The 18855-nt window shown below is 47.9% G+C and overlaps 1 protein-coding gene across 1 annotated transcript; it reads left to right on the top strand.

The window, feature by feature from the left end:
• The first annotated feature begins 4097 nt into the window (after positions 1-4097).
• On the top strand, positions 4098-18525 carry LOC115458923 (prothymosin alpha-like). Its single transcript, XM_030188777.1, has 5 exons — positions 4098-4301; positions 11134-11202; positions 11795-11894; positions 16766-16833; positions 17664-18525. The coding sequence occupies exons 1-5, from the start codon at positions 4257-4259 to the stop codon at positions 17709-17711; spliced, it is 330 nt and encodes a 109-aa protein (XP_030044637.1). The 5' UTR covers positions 4098-4256; the 3' UTR covers positions 17712-18525.
• The last annotated feature ends 330 nt before the right edge of the window (positions 18526-18855 follow it).

Genomic DNA, 18855 nt, shown 5'->3' with positions numbered 1-18855 from the left:
GAAAGAGAGAGAACGGTTGAGGTGTGGTTTGAGGCAGCACCAAAGCATGCTTCCAGACAGAAGGCAGAAAGCCCCAAGATAGGGTCAGGAGATGGAATGGGAGAAATAGCAGAGGGAGAGAGAGCGACTAAGGAGGAAATTTTGGTCTGCCAAGCATAGGCAGAGCGGTAAGGGGGAGGTCTCGTAGGAAGTAGAGACAGCAGGAGGCGAAAATTGGTTGAGGCGCCAAAAAACCTGCCTGTGGTTTGTTGGCAGTTAGCGATACATTTTGTCAGGAAAGCACGCTTAGCTTTGCAAAGTGCATGTATGTATTTCTTTGTAGCTAGCAGAGATGGTACCTGTGTAGTTGGGAATGGAGGAGTCGAGGAAAGGAAGAGAACTGAGGGGAGGAGGAACAAGTGGAGCCGGGTCTCAAGGATATGCGAGAGAGAAGAATAGACCTTGCCAACTTTGTCCAAGAAAGAAAGGGAAAGAAGTTGAAGGTGGGAGAGCTGCCACTCCGGTAAGCCCAATAAAGATTCAGAGAGTGGCCTGAACGTAGAGGGTTAGAGAGGCAAAGGAGGGGAAAGAGGACAAAGGGAAAATGGTTGGCAAGAAAGGGCAATGGGACTTGATATACCTCCTTTCTGAGGTTTTTGCAACTACATTCAAAGCGGTTTACATATATTCAGGTACTTATTTTGTGCCAGGGGCAATGGAGGGTTAAGTGACTTGCCCAGAGTCACAAGGAGCTGCAGTGGGAATTGAACTCAGTTCCCCAGGATCAAAGTCCACTGCACTAACCACTAGGCTACGCCTCCACTCATTCCACCAATAAGAGCCAACCTCATCAGTGATGTCACAATGACTTGATTGCCCAATACTTGGCTCACTTCTGATATTGTGATGTCATAAGGGAAATGGGACTTGATATACTGCCTTTCTGAGGTTTTTGCAACTACATTCAAAGCGGTTTACATATATTCAGGTACTTATTTTGTACCAGGGGCAATGGAGGGTTAAAGGCACTGCAGTGGGAATTGAACCCAGTTCCCCAGGATCAAAGTCCACTGCACTAACCACTAGGCTACAGAACAGGGTGCAGTGATGTCAAAAGTGTTGCTGGCAATGTGGGTAGGCCTGGAGACTTGTTGTGCGAGACAAAAAGGAAAAGCAGAATAATCCGAAGTCACTGAGATTAAAGGGGAGAAGAAGCTAATGTTGGCTTCTGTGTTTCCAGCATCAGCCACTACTTTTCACAGCTAAAACCCAGAAAGAGTGCAACACTACACAGCCACCATTACTCCAGAGATGCCAAGTCTTGTAGCAAGATTCTTGCTTATTAGGCATATTTCACATTCACCTGAAGGCTCTCTCACTCTGGTCTGAGCCCCTTTTCACTCCTCAGAGCCAATTGCTGCCTTGATGAAAGGTAGGCAACCAGTAAGCACACTTATTCCTGCTATTAGAAGTGTATATTCTTAGCTAAGTAATGGAGGGCAATTTTCAGCCCCAAGAATTTTTGTATGCATCATGGTACTTGTCTCATTTGCAAAGCAATAGGATGGGTAACATCTTTTTAGATTTATACCCTGGCTGCTTTGGTTAGCTCACCCTTGGCATCTCACTTTCCTGCTGAAACTCCGAGAGCCCCCCCTCATTCACTCACAGTCTCACACTAAATCCATTTCTCCCACTAAAACCAAGTTTAGGTATAATTTAGATTTAGACCAAGGGAGGCTACTGTTTATGGCCTCACATTACAAGGAAACTAATTTTCGTGTTACTTTAATAATAACAAAAGTTTCTATGTGCCATGTAGCACTTCGTACATACTATCTCAAGCATGGAACGCTATCAAACCTACATTTTATTTCCGTTTTAACGGTGGGAGGGAGGTTAAAGGCCACTAAACACAAACTGGACCCCCCCCCTCTCATTTACAGAGATAATTCACCTCCCACGAAAAATAATGCAGAGGACCCCCCTCCTACTCTTTGTATTTTAAGCCACAAGGATCCTCATATAACCACGTGTTCACTCGCACACCTTCCACGTGTACATTGGGGGGGGGGGGGGAACCACATGCCTGGAGCCGGACATCAAGGTACTAATCTAGGTAAACAGCAGACACGAGGATGAAGCGATTATTTATTACCCCCTTTAAATTGATCACTGTCATCACGGATCACATCAAGGAAACTCATCAGCACTTTTATTTGTTTTAAAAGCAAAGCGCTCCTTTGGCGCCCCAGGGCGACCAATCACACAGCAGCCATTCCATCTGCAGTTTTCTGATTGGTAGAGCCGCCTGCCAGCTGCTGTCTGATTGGTGCATTTTCAGTTCGAAACTTTGAAGCAGCAGATGAGGAGGAGGAGCCTCTGGTTGAAATGGGTCCTGCTGAGTTAGGAGGCCACGTGCTCAAAGAGCCTAAAGGAAGCAGGAATAGGTGGTTTGGAAGGAAGTTGGAGGTTTACGACTAAAACCGGCATAAAATATAGAGAAGGAAGAGTTATTTCTTTTTCTTTGTTTAATTGGGTATGAGTTGGGTTTTGAAGTACAAAACTCGAGTTACAAAGGATTTCTATAGGAACATCTGTTTCTGGCTTCTTTACCAGCAGCCACTGAATTCTCAATTAATGCGTCTACGGCTTTTGTGCATTTGTTTGTCCTTCTTGGCTCAGATCCCTTTGAAAGGAATCATTAGAAGTTAAGGGGGCCATTCGCGTTATTTTGTTAGTTGCTCGCTCCATTTAAGCGCTTTTATCCAGCTTCGGAATGGAGCGCTTTGGGCTCCAAATCGTTAGAAGCACTTAAGTGCAGCCTACGGCCGTGGGGGGTGCTATTGGGGGCTAATCTGGAGCACCTACGAAGCGTGCATGCTATTGCTATTCTTTCCTTTCATGAGCGATTTAACCACCCCGTATACAAATACGAGCAGACCCCGGCACTCCGCTCCTTAAAATCCGCCCCCTATTTTACTCAAGTTAGCAATTACCTCACCACAGAATGACGTCTGATTCGGCCTATTAGAAGTCGCAAAGCGTCAACACCAGGCTGGCTCTGGACTTACACCCAATCAGCATAGACCATGGTTTCAACGACCGCCCACAAGCCAACCACCGTGGGCTTTCTCCCAGTGACGTCACCGCAGTGGCTCTGGCTTCGGCGCCATGTTGAGTGTGGCAAAAAAGGTTCCAGAAAAGCCAGGTTCTAGCGAATTGGATGTGCTTAGGACGCGCGTAGCGCTCCTCTGCCAAAGGGAACTGATTTCCCCAGCCGCCACAGCACTCCCCCGACGACCTGTTGCCACTTTGTGCCACAAATAGTAGAGCAAAAGCGAATGATTTGCTTCTTCAGCGTGCCGGGCGCCATTTTTGGTGTGGCAGCTTCGCACCTCCACGACGTTGGCACATTGCCAGAATCGCTCATTTTTTTGGGAGGGGGCGCGAAAAGAGACTGGGATTTTGCACCCCTTGACCAAAGAAACGTTCCAGGATGATGAGCACACAAGTGTGATTTTTCTTAGACTGCCGGGGAGTCTTCGACAGAACACGAAGGGTGGGGCTGCTGCACATTTTCCTAAACTTATTCTTATTAAGCGCGTTGCAGAGCGGGAGAAGTCGTCATTGGCGCCCTGGTCGCATTTGGGAAGAGAGGGGGGCGTGGCCGCGTGGATGGAAAAGTACAGCGGCCCCGCCCCCCTCGCTGAACGCGTTCGAGCGCCTCTTACTGGCTCGTTTCTGCTTCGCGGTGATGAAAATGACTTCCCGCCCTTCCCCCTCCCTGCCGCGCCTTTCCCAACAACTGACAAGCCGAACTGGTGCACTAGGGGTCGCTGTGCTCGCTCTCTGCTCCCCTGCCCGGCTGAGACCTGGCGCAAACTCAGCGCACTCGCGCAAGCGGAGCCGCTGGGGCAGGTGGCGCGCAGTCCAGTCGAGGTACTGCAGCTTAAAAAAAAAAAAAAAAAGCAAGCCCAAGCTGCTCCCATTGTGCGCGCTCCGGCCAATCAGCGGCCACAGATTGGGGTTTTTTTTTCGGGGAGCCGACCAATCGGGTACCGGCAGTCTTGGCAGCTTGCACCGCCCACTAATCTATATTAGAGGTTCTGGCGCCGCGTGAGCCCTGCACTGGCTGTAAAAAAAAAAATTTAAAAAGCCATCTTTGTATTGTTCCCGTACAGCCGCAGGACTTGCCTGGACTTTGCTTTTTTTTAATTTTTTAATATAGATTTGTATATTCCGTCTATTTTAATACGACAGCTCGATCTCACATCATGTCAGACACAGCCGTGGATACCAGTCCCGAGAAATCGGTCAAGGTGAGTGGGACGTGTGGGCAGCCGATGACTTTTGTTCCTTCTCTGGGGCGCCGAGCTGCCTCCTATTCTTCTGACATCGCGCGCTGCGGTGCCCCGGGGAAAGTGCATGCAGCGATCTGCGCTGGATTCAGAGCTGCAGAGAAGCCAGATCGCCCACTTTAGGCTTCTTAAATCTGACAGGCGCCCTTTTTTGTTTTAAATCTCCTGAGCCCAAAGGAGAGAAGTCTCCGTAAAGACCGGAGGAGGGAGGAACCGTGTAAAGCCGATCGGGAGCTGCCCGACGCCTCCAGGCTAGTGGCAGAGGGTCAGGATGGGCTTTGATCGCGCGGGTTCTTTTGTTTAATGATGCAAGAGCGACCATGCCGGCTTTAGCTTCGCTTCACCCGGCTGAACACAACAAGTAAGCGATGATCTCTCTGTCTCCAGCGCCTGCTCTGCCTTCACCCCCCCCCCCCCATTGTTTTCTCTTTGCTGATTAACCTTTAATTACTACGGGGGGGGGGGGGCAGGATGAGAAGGATGCGGCAGCGGAAGGGCTGGAATGGTGCTGATGTTGTGTGCGGTGGTTTGTTTGTTTGCTCTTTTTGCCCTTGATGGGGCGAAGTTGTGGGCAAAGACAGACTTGAGTGAAAGCGCGGAAAGCTTGAAGGGCATCCCGAGCCCACGCGAGCGGGTGGGCGGAATGGGAGAGAAGGAGCAGCTCGCTAAAAAGTCAGCTGGCTCGGACCCAGGCAGGCTTTTGAAGAAGCTAAACAGATACAATGTTTCGAGTCTCAGCCAGCACAGAAACATTGTTGCAGCCGAGCATTTTCCTCGGTATTGTTTTGTATATATGTTATGTTCTCAAGGGGGATTGGGGCGGTCGCCAGCACACACTGGATTAGACCACCGCTGACTTTTTTTCTTGTTGTTGTTTTAGTCGGGTTTTTGTAAACCCCTCGTCTATTTTTAGGAAAGGGGTGTTTCTTGATTTGTGAATTCCACTTCCCTCCCGGGTTTTTTTTTTTTTTTTTTTTTACAAGTTCTGGTACGAAATTTGGCAACAGATCGTGGCCTTAAATAAAAGTAAAAAGAAGAAAGTTATCTGGCCAAGTGGCTCCTTAAGATGCTGCACCTCTGCACTTTCTGCCCTTTGAAGTGCACTTCTGGATGCCACTTTGCAGGGTCCCCCGTGTACCTGTATTTTGTCTGCCACGCCACCCCCCTCCTCCTCCCTCGTAGGTACAAGTTGCTCCTGTTCTTGGCTCCGTTCCAGCAGACTGTTGTTTTAGTACCTGGGATTATGGTTTTCGGAGAAATTTTAATGAGGAACTGTCAAAATCGCACATGAAAAAAATCCCCAGGTGCGCGCGCAAGCGCTGCCCCCCCTTCTAACCGGAGTATTTTCCGGTGTGAGCCCCGCGCTTTGCTGTTTCTCAGGTGGGTTTAGCCGGTGGTCGGGATCGGTATCACTTATTGACAGCTGGCTGAATTGAACTGCTGTCGGTCGATGTCACCGGGGGGGGGGGGGGGGCAGAGGGCGGGCGCTCCCCACTCCCCTTGATCCGATTATTACTTTAGGACCAATAGTGTCATTACTTGGGGGGGGGGGAAGGGCGGGCGCTCCCCCCTCCCCTTGATCCGATTATTACTTTAGGACCAATAGTGTCATTACTTGGGGGGGGGGAAGGGCGGGCGCTCCCCCCTCCCCTTGATCCGATTATTACTTTAGGACCAATAGTGTCATTACTTGGGGGGGGGGGGGCTGCCTGTCCTTGAGCAGAAATTGCCCTTTCCTAAAAGTGCGATCGTAGAGAAGAGGCGGAGGCAGCGCTCTGTTGCCCCCTCCCGTGACGTCCCCACTATGGGGACTCAGCTCTCAGGGGTCCTCCTCCCCCCCCCCTTTTTGCACACCGCTCCCTGTTCGCCGCCTCCGCCGCCAGTGCCTGAGGCGTGTCACGTGGTGCCGCGCGGGCTCGTCCCCGCACCTAGCCCGGCGGGGCTTGTAGTTTTTTTTGAGTTTCGTTTGTATAGGGACGACTGAGGTTCTGAACTGCAGAGACTACCCCTCCCATGAACCCTGCGTGTTGTGGAGGGATCGAATTACAGGAGAGGCGCGGATTGGGCGTGAGGTGAGGGGGCGGGCCTGAGGAATGGGTAGCAGCCAATGGGCAGGCGCTGTAAACGCGTGTTTTGTTTGAAAGGTTCCAGGGCGCGTGTGAGAGCGCAGGTTTCCCGCGGGAAGCTGAACTGGCTCTTAGGTTAACTTTTCCAGCTCAGTCCAGGGAAACCCTTTAACGACAGATCCAAGAGATTTTTCTGCTTTTTTATAGGCCCGCCCTACCACTCTTTCTGGTTTGGGACCGGGAACCCCCTTCCCAAACATTAATTTGGGGTGAGAAGCATTTTCTTTCCTAAGAACTCTAGAGAAACTCCTTTAGCACATGAGGCCCAAAGGCAGAGCATTTGGGGTCACAGTACTGGAGAGTTCTCCATAGATGCATCTATTTTTCTGCACCTGCAAAGGGGGTAACTATTTTATTTTGTTGCGATCATGGGGTCAGAGCCAGAAAAATATTGATAAGCACTTCCCCTAAGGCATTATCATGGTATAGTCAGGGTAAATGCCTAGGTCTTCAGTGTTTAGGTAGGGGCCTCGTATATTCAAATTCAGCGGTGGGCAAGGCAGATGTTTGTTCCCAGCCTATTTTCTTCCAGCAATTGACAAGTTCTCCAGGAACTTGTTCAAACCAGATGTTTGGGCAAGATCCTGGAGGAAAAGTCCACAAACCTCTATTGAGGTCATAGGAACCAACTTTTCAAAATTATTGGGGGTACCAAGCCCACTGGAAATAACCCCTCCCTGGATACATACAAGGAATTTTCTCAGTATTAGGGGTGCTCAAGCACCCACAGCACTCACAGAGCCGGCTCCTATGATTGAGGTAGACTTGAGGAAAACAGCAACTTACCCTAGTATCAGTTTTATGGAATCTTGCGGCTCTTCAGGATTCCGCCAGGTACTTGTAGCCTGGATTCGCCACTGTTGGAAATAGATACTGGGACCACTGGTCTGACTCAGTATGGCTATTCTTATGCTGACCATGGGCATCTATGATCTTTCATGAAGGCATTGCCCGTTTGTTTTGCAGGATAAGAAACTGAGCTTTCCTGCTGGTTTTCCTCTGCAGTCAGAACCACAAGGGGGCCCAGGGTGTGGAATTTTTAAAACACACTCAAAATGGGGGACTCATGGTTCCTGTTTAACTAGGGTCTTTCAAAAGACTAATCTCTCTGTATTATGGGCTCTAAATCTGGCCACAGTGAAACGGTTGTTCAAGTCATTTTTTTGAAGATAGGCAACGGAATATGATTTGATTTACTGTAGAGCTTGGACTTAAAATAGTTGGGACAGATATGGCTCCTCCCACTGCAGCTGTGCAACATGTTATGAGCCCCCTCTAGTGGAAACCATAAAGAAGTACCTTGGGATGGCTCCTCCCACCGCAGCTTTGCATAATTTGAGCCCCCTCTAGTGGAAAGCATAAAGAATTGCAACAGAGGAAAGAGGTAGTAACTAGGGGATCAGTGAAGTACAGCATAAGCAGTAGAGAGCTGCACAGGAACTGAGTTAGCGGGAATCCCATGGGGATGACGCAGATCCTGCTGGGTTCCCGTGAAAGTATAATGCCAGGCCAACCTACCTATCCTTTCCTTGTGTTTCTAAGCTAGTTTAGCAATTATAATAGCACATTAAAAAAAACAAAACAATGGATATGATTGACAGCATTGAAAGCACTGAGAGGGGAAATTATCAACATGGGCTACTGTTGGTTTGGCACAGGTTGGGTTATTGTAGTCTTGGGAATGGGTGAAATTTCTGTCCCATGCAACTCTAGACCAGAGGCTTTCCGAGATAGATCTCAAAGCATTAATTAGCCAGAGATAACTGGTTCTAAAACCCACCTTGAGCGATTAATTTGGCTTTGTGAAGTTTTTGAAGGCAGGATTGTTGATTTTATGACTATAGGGGTGGCCAGGGATCAAGGCTTTACCCATGCAAAGGGTTCTAGGCATCCTGTTTATTAATTATACTCTAATTATTATAGTGATTTGATTATTTCAGGTGATTAGGTGGACATAGTCATAAATAGCATGAGCTACAGTGATGCCCTCTGGTGATACCTAGTGTAAATATTAGTTAACTTTTTATGAATATTTTAATGCTATTCTGCAATGGCTGTAGGAGATTAGTTTTGGCAATTGTGCTTGTTATGTGGAACTGACTGATTCCGAGGCAGGCTACAAGTTCTAAGAGCTGCATCATCCCAACAAAGTATTAAAAAAAAAATCACATACAATTAAATTATTTTGCTGACTAGGAAAGCCAGATTAAAAAGAAAAAGGTTTTGCTAAGACAGATGGACCTAGGGCCCTGTTTACTAAGGTGCACTAGTGTTTTACTGCGTGCTAACTGTGTAGACGCCCACAGCAATATTATGGTCATCTACACAGTTGGCATGCACGCTAAAATGGCTAGCGTGCCTCTACCTCGGCTAGTAAACAGGGCCCCTTAGGTTTTTATTTAATGGTGCTGCCCTGCAGCAGATCTGAGTTCAGTTCTGGGGTTAAGGTTTCCACTGGCTGGGCGGGTTAGAGATTCACCCTTAGCCCCTGGGGGAGGGGAGTCTGGTGATTGTAGACTTCCAGACAGAGCCTTGGTGGAAAGCCTCTGCCAGGTACAGTTACTGTAACTAGGCTGTGTGGGGGGGGGGATCACCCCTTTCCACGCAGTTGCAAGTGAAAGTAGAGGCACTTCAGTAGGGGCTTTCAACCCCAGTCCTCACGTACAGCCAAATGGGGTTTCAGATACCACAGGGCAGAGGAGAAATTTGCCTGCAGTGCCTTAATTATAAGTAGTTCTGTCTCCTGCATCTTCGTTGTGGGTATCCTGAAACTCTGAGTGGCTGAATGTGTCCCAAGGATTAGGTGGCGGATTGTTCCAAGATAAAAACAAAAGCTTACATCAGGGTAAATATCTTTCTGAAGGATTAGGGAACAGTGTAACTTTAAATATCACTCAGGGAGATAATTACTTTAATTGCTGAGGATTGCTTACAAGTAAATTAGAATATACTCAGCAGGTATACAGGGGCTCCTTAAGGAAGACAACAAACCTTGCACAAATTCCAGGGCAGGTGAAGGGTGGAGATAAAAACACAGATGCTGATCCTGGCAGTGTAGCATTGACCCTGGGAAGATCAGACGATGCACCGGTTCCTGTGGATGCTGGTTACCAAGGACATTATTTTTTTGGGGGGGGGAGGGTGCTTGGTTAGCTGTAAGCTGCATAAATGTTCTAGCTGGGGGCTGTGATTATGTCTTCAGATTTATCTGGCCCATCCATTAGAGACTTCCAGCACTGATGAAGGAGAACAGGAATAGGGTGAAAGGAAGGAGGATCTCATGTCTGCTACTTGTGAAGAACATAAAAATAGCCATATCGGGGTCAGACCGAAGGTCCGTCTAGTCCAGTATCCTGTTTCCCAACAGAGGGCAATCCAGGTCACAGGTAGCTGGCAGAGTCCCAAAACCTAGCAGGGTTCCGTGTTCCTGATCCCAGGGTGAAGCAGTGGCTTCCCCAGGTCTCGTCTTAACAAATGATGGACTTTTTTTCTTGTTCACATCTTTTTAAAATCTACACTAACTGCTTTAATTCGTATGTTCTCTACCCATTTGATTGCTGTAAGACACACACTTGGTAGCTCGTGTGGTTGAGGTATCCGTGTCTGTCTTACAAAAGAAATATTGAACTCGGGGAGGGTTAAATGACTGGCTGAAAGTCACCCGGGTAAGCGAAGGTGGTGTTTGTTTAAAAAAAATAAGCCCGCTAGCGTCATGCAGATAGAAGGGGGCTGGTCTGTACTGACAGGAGAGGGGAGGGGGTGCTCAGGTTGCTGTGTTGTGCCTTGAAGCCTGTGCCAGCATGTGGTTTAATGAATGAATGTATCCTGGACTGCACTGGGCAAAGGTCTTTGTATCTGTGAGTTGCATTAGCACACTTGAATGCAGGGGTTGGGGTGGAGGGAAGAGATCCCACTGTTATAACTGCTTGTCTGTATGTAATGACAGTCTTGGTTGGTGGGGGGAGGGGGGGAGAACAAGTACCCTTCACCACCGCCAACTCCAGGCTCCGCCCTTTCTGCCTCGCTTCACCCCATGCTTGGAATAAACTCCCTGAGCCCATTCGCCAGGCCCCCTCCCTGCTCATCTTCAAATCCTTGCTCAAAGCCCACCTCTTCAATGTCGCCTTTGGCACCTAACCACCATACCTCTATTCAGGATATCTAGACTGCCCCAACTTGACATTTCGTCCTTTAGATTGTAAGCTCCTTTGAGCAGGGACTGTCTCTGTTTGTTAAATTGTACAGCGCTGCGTAACCCTAGTAGCGCTCTAGAAATGTTAAGTAGTAGTAGTAGTATTACATATAGCAGTGATTTAACCAGAGCTGAGATTGTGATGTCATAATGCCTCATTCCACCAATGCCTAAGAGCCAACCTCATCAGTGATGTCACAATGGCTCGATTGTCCTATATTTGTCTCACTCTTATCTATTAAATTGTAAGCTCTTTGAGCAGGGACTGTCTCTCTTTGTTAAATTGTACAGCGCTGCGTAACCCTAGTAGCGCTCTAGAAATGTCAAGTAGTAGTAGTAGGTGATGGTCACAGTCGGTGAATTCCTCCTCCCTCCGAACCATGGTGCAGGATGGTTGATCAGATCTGTGGTAGGCGTTCTCAATGTCTGTTTTCCAACCGCCTTCACTGATATATTCAATTTCCCGTCTCTCTAGGATCTAAAAGAGAAGAAAGAAGTGGTTGAAGAGAAAACTGGGAAAGACAAAGCAGCCAATGGCAATGCAGTAAGTGTTGCGGCTAGTAAGCGCCCACCCACCCCCTGGGGTTCAGAGTAAAGCGCCACTGTTTGCATTCCGACTTCATTCTCTCTTCCTGATCTACTGGTAATGTCGTGTCTCTACAACTGAGATGCTGCTTCTCTGAAGGGTCTCGTGAGCTGGCCATGCTGCGGTTCATTCTTGTTTGGGTGTCTCAGAAGGCTGCTCTGTCTTTCCTTCTTTATTCACGCTCCTACTCCGGAGATTTTTCTCCATGGTGCTGCTCTGTCTTGGTCACAATACTTTGGCTCCTGACAAACAGCTGAGAATGTAGAGGGAATGGGTGGATAAGGGATAGGCCGCTGGGTTTCTAAAGCACCTGACTGGATTTGACAGTTTACTTGTGCCTACTTGCCTTCCCCCTTATTCCCTTGCACTTTATGACAAGCCTGCTGTGTTTCTGGACGAAGCAGGATTTTCTGAAGTCGGACTTTGTCGGGAGCAGGTAAATGTTTGGGGGGCTGGTGTGGGACTTCCCAGAAGGGTCAGTTGGTCTCTGTTGGCAAAGCGCCGAGACTAGGCACCGGTCCCATGTTTTGATTTTGCTCATTTCCCCCAGGAGAACGAAGAGAATGGCGAACAGGAGGCAGACAATGAGGTAGACGAGGAAGACGAAGAGGAATGCGGAGAGGAAGATGAGGACGAGGAAGAGGCAGAAGGTAAGAAATCCTGGGGTGGCTATACCGTGGTATCCTCGGTAGGAAATGCTGGTTCGGACTTGCTCCTGACACGCTGCAGGGTCTTACTTTAGAATAGGGCAGAAGCGTCGGTCCCGTGGGCACAAGAATTCTCTAAAGATCTGCTCCAAGGGTTGACTCGTGAGTATTGCCAAGTTTAGCAGCCCTGTCTTGTTGCACCTGCTCTTGGCCGCTGTGGACTTCAGTGTGGTGTCTTCTTTCAATTCGTTCTGCTTAGATAAATGACACTGGCACGTTATCAATAGAAACACAGGAAATATTGGTTAACTTAGGAAATTTTGCAGGAAATCGGAATGCAAGCAGGCTGTTCTGACAAGGGGCCCTGATGAGCTCCCTTTACCATGCTCACTCTCACTGTGATCAAATCAACCTCTGCACTGGCTTGCTGCAGATCAATACCATCTCCTCCTCTTCCAGTCCCCCCCCCCCCCCCCCCCCCCCCCCCCCCCAAGAACGGCCTCCCTGGCCGCCTGATTAAGGATGTGGTTCTAAAGGATGTAATAGTTGGGAGTTGTGGAGACTGCTAAACGCTGTCCTTGCTGGGTAAACGGGGTATTTTTGTGGAGTGAAGAGCAGAATCCATACAAAGCTGCTTTCAGCTGTGTCTCAAGAGTAATAATTTTCCAGGGCTGGGTGAATTTACACCATTGTGCTAGTTTTGTACCACTGATATGTTGGAAGTCGTGGTTCCGGAAGACTTTGACGCCTTTTCCAGTAACTGCTGACATTCTGTTTGCTTAAAGCAGAATTTTAAAAGAAAGTAATTAGTTCATTTAGCTGCAGCCTTTGGTGATCGGTGAGGATTAACGCTCCCCTAGACAGGGGAACAGAGGTGATTATAACTGACTCTCCCTCCTGGCTTCAGTAATCCCACAGTTCCTGGTACCAACTCCTTAATTTCCTCCTGAGAAACTGAGATGTTTCTAGAAGTTCCTTAGAACTAGGTTAAAGGCTGGGGATGGGGCACATAGACAGTAGACTTGGGTCCTGGTGTCAAGTCTTCCAAATTTTTTTCAAGCCTCTTCTCCCCCACCCCCCCAGGTCCATGCAGCTGTGACCCATCCAGAATGCCTCACTGGTGTCGTTGCTGGGGGTCCTGGGGCTGTCTGAACATAGCCTCTGGGATAGAAGGAATGTGCCCCGCCCCCCCCCCCCCATTGGCTTTCAGTTAGGTTCATCCCTTTTGTAGGGGCAGTTCCTGCACTGTGAGCCTCGGATTTCCTTTGGGAAGATACAGAGGTGTGCAGATCTGTTGGGTCCATGTTTTGGGTTTCCGATCGTTCCTGTCTTCCCCCTGGTGATGGCCTGTAGTGTTTGTCCTGGTACTTGGTGTTATGCTCAGGAGCCCCCCCCCCCCCCCCCCCCCCAACCATGTACCAGCCTGGGAAGGGATTCCAGCTCTGCTGAGTGCAGGGGACATATCCATCCCCTTCATTTCAGACCCTGTGGTGAAGGATGCTGGGTCTCTGGGGCAGGTCTCTTCATTTATTGTCAAGTATTTCAGGGCTGGTGCAAGGGTTGAGTGAGCTATAGGTAAACTTTCAGCATTCCCCCACGCTATTAATTATTTGATATTCAGTTAAATGTTGTTTCAGGATGGGCTATACTGCTGTTTGGGAAATACCATCACATCAGTTTATAATATATTTAAAAAATATATGTATAAAATGAAAACAAAACCAAGAAATTAGATCTTCTATAGGAAAGAATTAAGAACAGACAGTAGCAATATTATCGTGATATAAAAATGCTTTCAAGTGCTTCCTGAAGCTAATATTAGAGGATTCGAAGCAGAGATAATGATGGGGAGGGGGGAATGGTTCCATAACGCTGGGCCGTCTTCACTGAAGACACTTCCTCCAGTGGAATCTAGGAAAACTTCACGAAACGAGGGGGCAACTAAGAAACTTGTTGAAGGGATCTTGGTGAGCTGCGAGGAGTAGAAGGATTAAGAATGGCAGCGTGCCAACAGCGTGATCTTAAGCGGAGATGTGGGCAACCAGTGCCCCGCCTTCAGAAGTGCAGTGATGGGTTCCATTTCCCGGCTCCTTTATTCCTTATTCTGCAACATTTGAAGATGACGAATTGCAGAAGCAGAGATACCTTTTACCAAACTGTAGAAATAATTATTAATCTTTTAGTCAAAAGTGACCTAAGTGACCCGATCCTACGTTATTTATAACAGCAGTTTCTTGGTGAGGTGGGATATGAGGTTTAAAGGTAAATTCTTCTTTTTCCTAAGGGTTTCAGATTTTCACAAACTTGGATGGCCGAGTGCAGTTTCCAAAAAAAACATGAATCTAGTGGAAGGGTCTGTTTGAGAATCGCCCCTCCCTTTGGGTGAGCAAAGCACGAACAGTTTTTCTGGCTGTTAGGAGCTGCTTTGCTTTGACAGTATCAGATCTTTGCCACCTCACCTCGGGCAACGTTCTGATGCCTCAGTCTTCATTCGTACTTCAAGGACCACCAGCAGGTCAGGTTTTCAGGATATCTCTAATGAATATGCATGAGAGATTTTCATGTCATGGAGCTAGTACTCTCTCATGTGTATTCAATGTGGATATCCTGAAAAGCTGACTGGCTGGGCTGCCTCCAGGACCAGCTTTGGCAACCATTGCATTAGGAATATCGTGAGGCCCTGGGAATGAAAACCAATGGAAGGGTTAAGTTGGTCCTGGCAGTGGCCGTAGTGAAAGAGGTAGAGGTGGGGGGTTAATTCCAGCTCTGAGACCCCAACTGGTGGATTGAGGGGCTGTAGTGTTTCTGCTTGGCAATAGGCCTTTTCAGTATTTTGCCCAGCTGCTGTGGGAGCTGATGCCCCAGGTCTCACTTTCTCATACTTAACCTGTTTGACAGATGAGGTTGGGTGTGAAAGCAGACAATTGAGCTCTGATATTGTAGAGACTGGGCTGATGGGAGGGGGAAGCATTTTTTTTTTTCTTTTTATTGGGCTTCATTAAAAATATTTGAGCAACTGGTCAAAAATATATCTACAATAATAAGCAACCCCCCCCCTTCCCAAAACCCCCACCCAAACACTCTCCAATGAGATATGTAGAAACTGTCACATGTCCAGTACAGTTTCCGGGAAAAAGAATCGCGATGCAAAATAGTCGTCAGTCTGGAATGTGCGTCAGATTTCCACCTACGATAACAATCCCGTACGTTATGCAATTTTAACAGTCTGCCCGATCCTAATTGCCGTCAACGCAGCCATCAAACAAAAATAATCCATCTTGTTCAAATAGAGTTGGGTGGGATCTTAGAGCTCGTCCATGCTGTGCCCAAAGCCAGAGGAGCTGCAGTAAACAGATGAAAAGCTAATCTATGATGATCTGGTGATTTAGGGGGAAGCATTTTTCGGAGGTCTCCGTGTTGGCGACCTTTATACTTTATCAGCTGTTGTGGGTGGGGGCATAACTATCCTTTCAGTGAGGGAGCATTGTTTTCAGAGGGGACGTTTCTATTACAAGTGGGGGGTGGGCAGCATGTACATCTGATGGCCAGGGAGGTGATTTAGTACCAACCCTGCTTCATCCAGTGCTGTAGTGAGGGTGCCTGACACCCTGGGTGGGTTGCTGCTACGCACCCCCCCCCCCCCCGAAACACACCCTACCTTTCAGCGGGGGGCAGGCGAGAGGGCCGATCCGCCCCCGGTGCACGTCACTGGGAGCTGCGTCGGCTTTGCTGCTTCCCTGTTTTCTCTGCCCCGGAACAGGAAGTAACCTGTTCCGGGGTAGAAAGAGCAGGGAACCAGCGAGCCGACACCCCCCCCCCCCCCCCAGCGCGTGCACCCGGGGGCGAACCGCCCCCCCCCCTTCCTACGCCACTGGCTTCACCCTAAACATGTTCCTTGTTCTCAGAGTTGCTTTAATACCCCGCCTGTATCTTCACTCTTGGCAGTGTCCCCTCAATCTCCCATGCTTGAGGAGGTCACTGTCTCCCCCCACCAGTCCGATGTTTGGCTGCTGATCCCCTGAGGAGAGTGGTCTGTCACTCATACAGCTTTCCGATGCCGATAGTGGCTGATGCAGAAAGTTACACGCCGATGACAGAGTGCCAGTTTCTACTGAAAAATAACAGGTAGAATTACACTGCAGCGATGCTGTAAGCCAATGAGATGGAAACTTGGGTGTACAGAACTCGGACGCGCACAGAACCGTGGGGCGCATATAGTTCTGTACACCTGAGTTTCCATCTGATTAACTTACAGCAGCGTCACACTGTATTTCTCCTGTTATTTTTCAGTAGAACCTGGAAGAAAACGAAGGACCGGAATGTTCTGAGCATAAATTTCTCTTGCTAACGTTTCTTGCACACGCACAAGGCTGGTGCTGTGCCCAGAACAAAAGTGAGTTCCTGTGCAGGCACATTTTTTTGTTTCGTTTGGACACCAGTGCGTAGCTGTTGCTTTTCCTTTAAAGCTACAGGCAGGGATCACTTTGCTGAGAAAAGAAAACCAAAATGAGGCATTTAAATCCCCCAAACTGATTTTAAAATCCTGTCAGCCAGCCCTGCTTTGGTTGCCCGGATCTGCCGCCAATTCTCTCAACTATACCTATGTTGAAATCCCTCGTTTACATCTGGATATAACCTCATTGCCATTCATTTTATTTTCACGTGTCTACCACACACGTTCACTGCTGCGGTGAATTCCTTTCTGTGTCATGCAGCCAGTACTGTGTGTGCAGACTGCACTTTGTGTACTGATACCCCTGCTACTGTAGCTCTTCCCCCCCCCCCCCCCCCCCCCGCCCCGCTGCTCCTGTGGCCCTTGAAATCTCACTGGCTGAGAATCTGATCTTATGGTCTGGTTGCCTTTTGCTCTACAGGTGAGGATGACGATGAGGAAGATGAGACAGAAGGAGCCAGAGGCAAACGGGCTGCTGAAGATGATGAAGTGAGTGTGAAAATGGGGTCTTCAATTGAAGGGTTGCCCTGGATGCCGCTCCTTGCGTTTCAGACTTTTTCTTTTGCATGTGGAGAAGAATAAGAGGGTTATTAGAGGGTTACATAGTGGAGAAAGGGGAATCTGCTCCCCTCCCTCCTTTTCAATAGAAGTGGGTCTGGGCAAGAGGAGGGTGAGTCCAAAGTTTAGAGCTCTTACGTGCCATGTGCTATTCAAATGGAAGCAAAGCTGTCTGCTGCAACCACTAGGCTGTTGCACAGGAGCAGCAGGCAGAGAAGGGGAGAGCCAGGGATCGCCACTCAAGCGGGCCATATCTGCTTTTCTTTTGAATGTTGAACACTCCTCGTGACCTTGAGCAAGTCACTTAACCGTCCATTGCCTCAGGTACAAATTTAAGCCCCTTAGGTCAAGGGACATTCCAAGTGTCCCTGACTCTTCTGCTAACATCCCTGACTGGTAAAACTATTCACTCTCCAGAGCCTGTTTACTGGGACATCAGCCGTGTCTATGGTTTAAAAGTTAATCCAGTTTGTCATAGAGATTTCTGTAACCTGGTGCTTGTTATATGTACTTCGAGCACGATGAAACCTTTGTGACAGCTGCCAGGTCTATCCTAGCACCAGATGCAGCTGATTTACAGCTGAGCTTCCAAATCTAGTGTCGCTAAGCAGGATCTGCCCTGGGCTTTCAAAGCTAATTTCTTTCTCACTTATGTCTTGAAACCTCTGTAGGCTCTATTGGGATGTTACGCCTACCAATGCCTCCCTGTCCATTCACAGTTTTGTTGGAACTGAGCCTAACGGGTTCCTCTTTTCCTGTAGGACGATGAAGTCGACACCAAGAAGCAGAAAAAGGATGACGATGACTAGAAGGGCACTGTGACTGACCCACCTTTTGATTTCCTGTCCCCCCCAAAAAAAGAAAATCCAGAACCCTGTGGTCCCAGCCAGCAAGTAGAGCATGCGAGAGAAATATTCAAGTCCTGTCAGCAAGAGCCACACAGACACACCCATGTCACACCCATGTGCAGAGAGACCCATGTTTTTAAAAAGGGGGGTGGGGGGATTCCAGAACTTCAAGGCCCAACTTTTTTTTTCTCAAAGTACTTTAGAAACGAAGAGAAAAATGAGAATTAGTTTGTATTTTTTATTTACATTTTATATTTTTGTATATATTTTTAGGAAGTCAGCCATTTTTTTGTCAGGGATCTCTAGGTGACCAAAAGTGGGGCTTTGAAGGGTGTGTGTGGCGTGTGTAGGGGGGACAGTCGGCTTCTTGCCATCTTCCAGCTGCCTATACTTGCGCTGTTGACCGCAGCCGATTGTTATATCTTGTAAGGAAAAAATATGTCCAGCCTTGTAAAAAATAAAATAAAAAAAATAAACTGATTTAAAAACAAAAAAACAAACACACAAAAAAAGAAAAAAAAAAAACCCTACCCCCCCTACACCATTCTTATTTGTAAGCATTCCAGTAACTTTCTGTTTGTGTATGTACGTAGGTGCACTAGGAGGTAGTTTTGGTTGTATGACAGGCAAGGCCAAAGATGAAATAAGGATTTTTTTTTATTTGATTTTTTTTTTTTTTTTGTCTTTTAAAGTTGCTGTTTATTCATTTCTTTCCTTGGCCTGTTTGATGTATGTGTGAAACAATGTCTAAGAATAAAACGGGAATTCTATTTTGCGGAGTTGTTCTCGAGATCTAACCTCTGACCCCTGCCTTTTGGGCCTTTCTGTTTCTTGCCACAGCTTAAGAGGACACATTTCCCCTTAGTCAATGTTCAGAGTGAGGAATTGCTTGAGCTGTGGGGGGGCCATAGAAAGACAAATGAGGATGGAAGACGAGGCCCCTTGAGCCTGTCCAATTTACTTCTGGTACCAGCCCTCAGATGTTGCCCTTCTGACCCCACAACACTTACAGAAATGTTTTCCTGGACATTGGGGAAGGCTTTACTTCTTTCCAATGAAGGATCTACATGTTTTATCTTGTGACCTGGAAATGTTTTTCATGTAT

This window comes from Microcaecilia unicolor, unplaced genomic scaffold, assembly GCF_901765095.1.
Source record: "Microcaecilia unicolor unplaced genomic scaffold, aMicUni1.1, whole genome shotgun sequence".
In the NCBI taxonomy this organism is placed as follows: Eukaryota; Metazoa; Chordata; class Amphibia; order Gymnophiona; family Siphonopidae; genus Microcaecilia; species Microcaecilia unicolor.
The sequence above is the reverse complement of the archived record's forward strand: the minus strand, read 5'-3'. Positions and strand labels throughout refer to the sequence as shown.

Excerpts from the sequence above, each read along its gene's own strand:
- LOC115458923 (XM_030188777.1), top strand. The coding sequence starts at position 4,257 with ATGTCAGACACAGCCGTGGATACCAGTCCCGAGAAATCGGTCAAG. Across the intron at positions 4,302-11,133 it reads GTCCCGAGAAATCGGTCAAG|GATCTAAAAGAGAAGAAAGA; the intron begins GTGAGTGGGACG and ends CCGTCTCTCTAG. Across the intron at positions 11,895-16,765 it reads GGACGAGGAAGAGGCAGAAG|GTGAGGATGACGATGAGGAA; the intron begins GTAAGAAATCCT and ends TTTGCTCTACAG.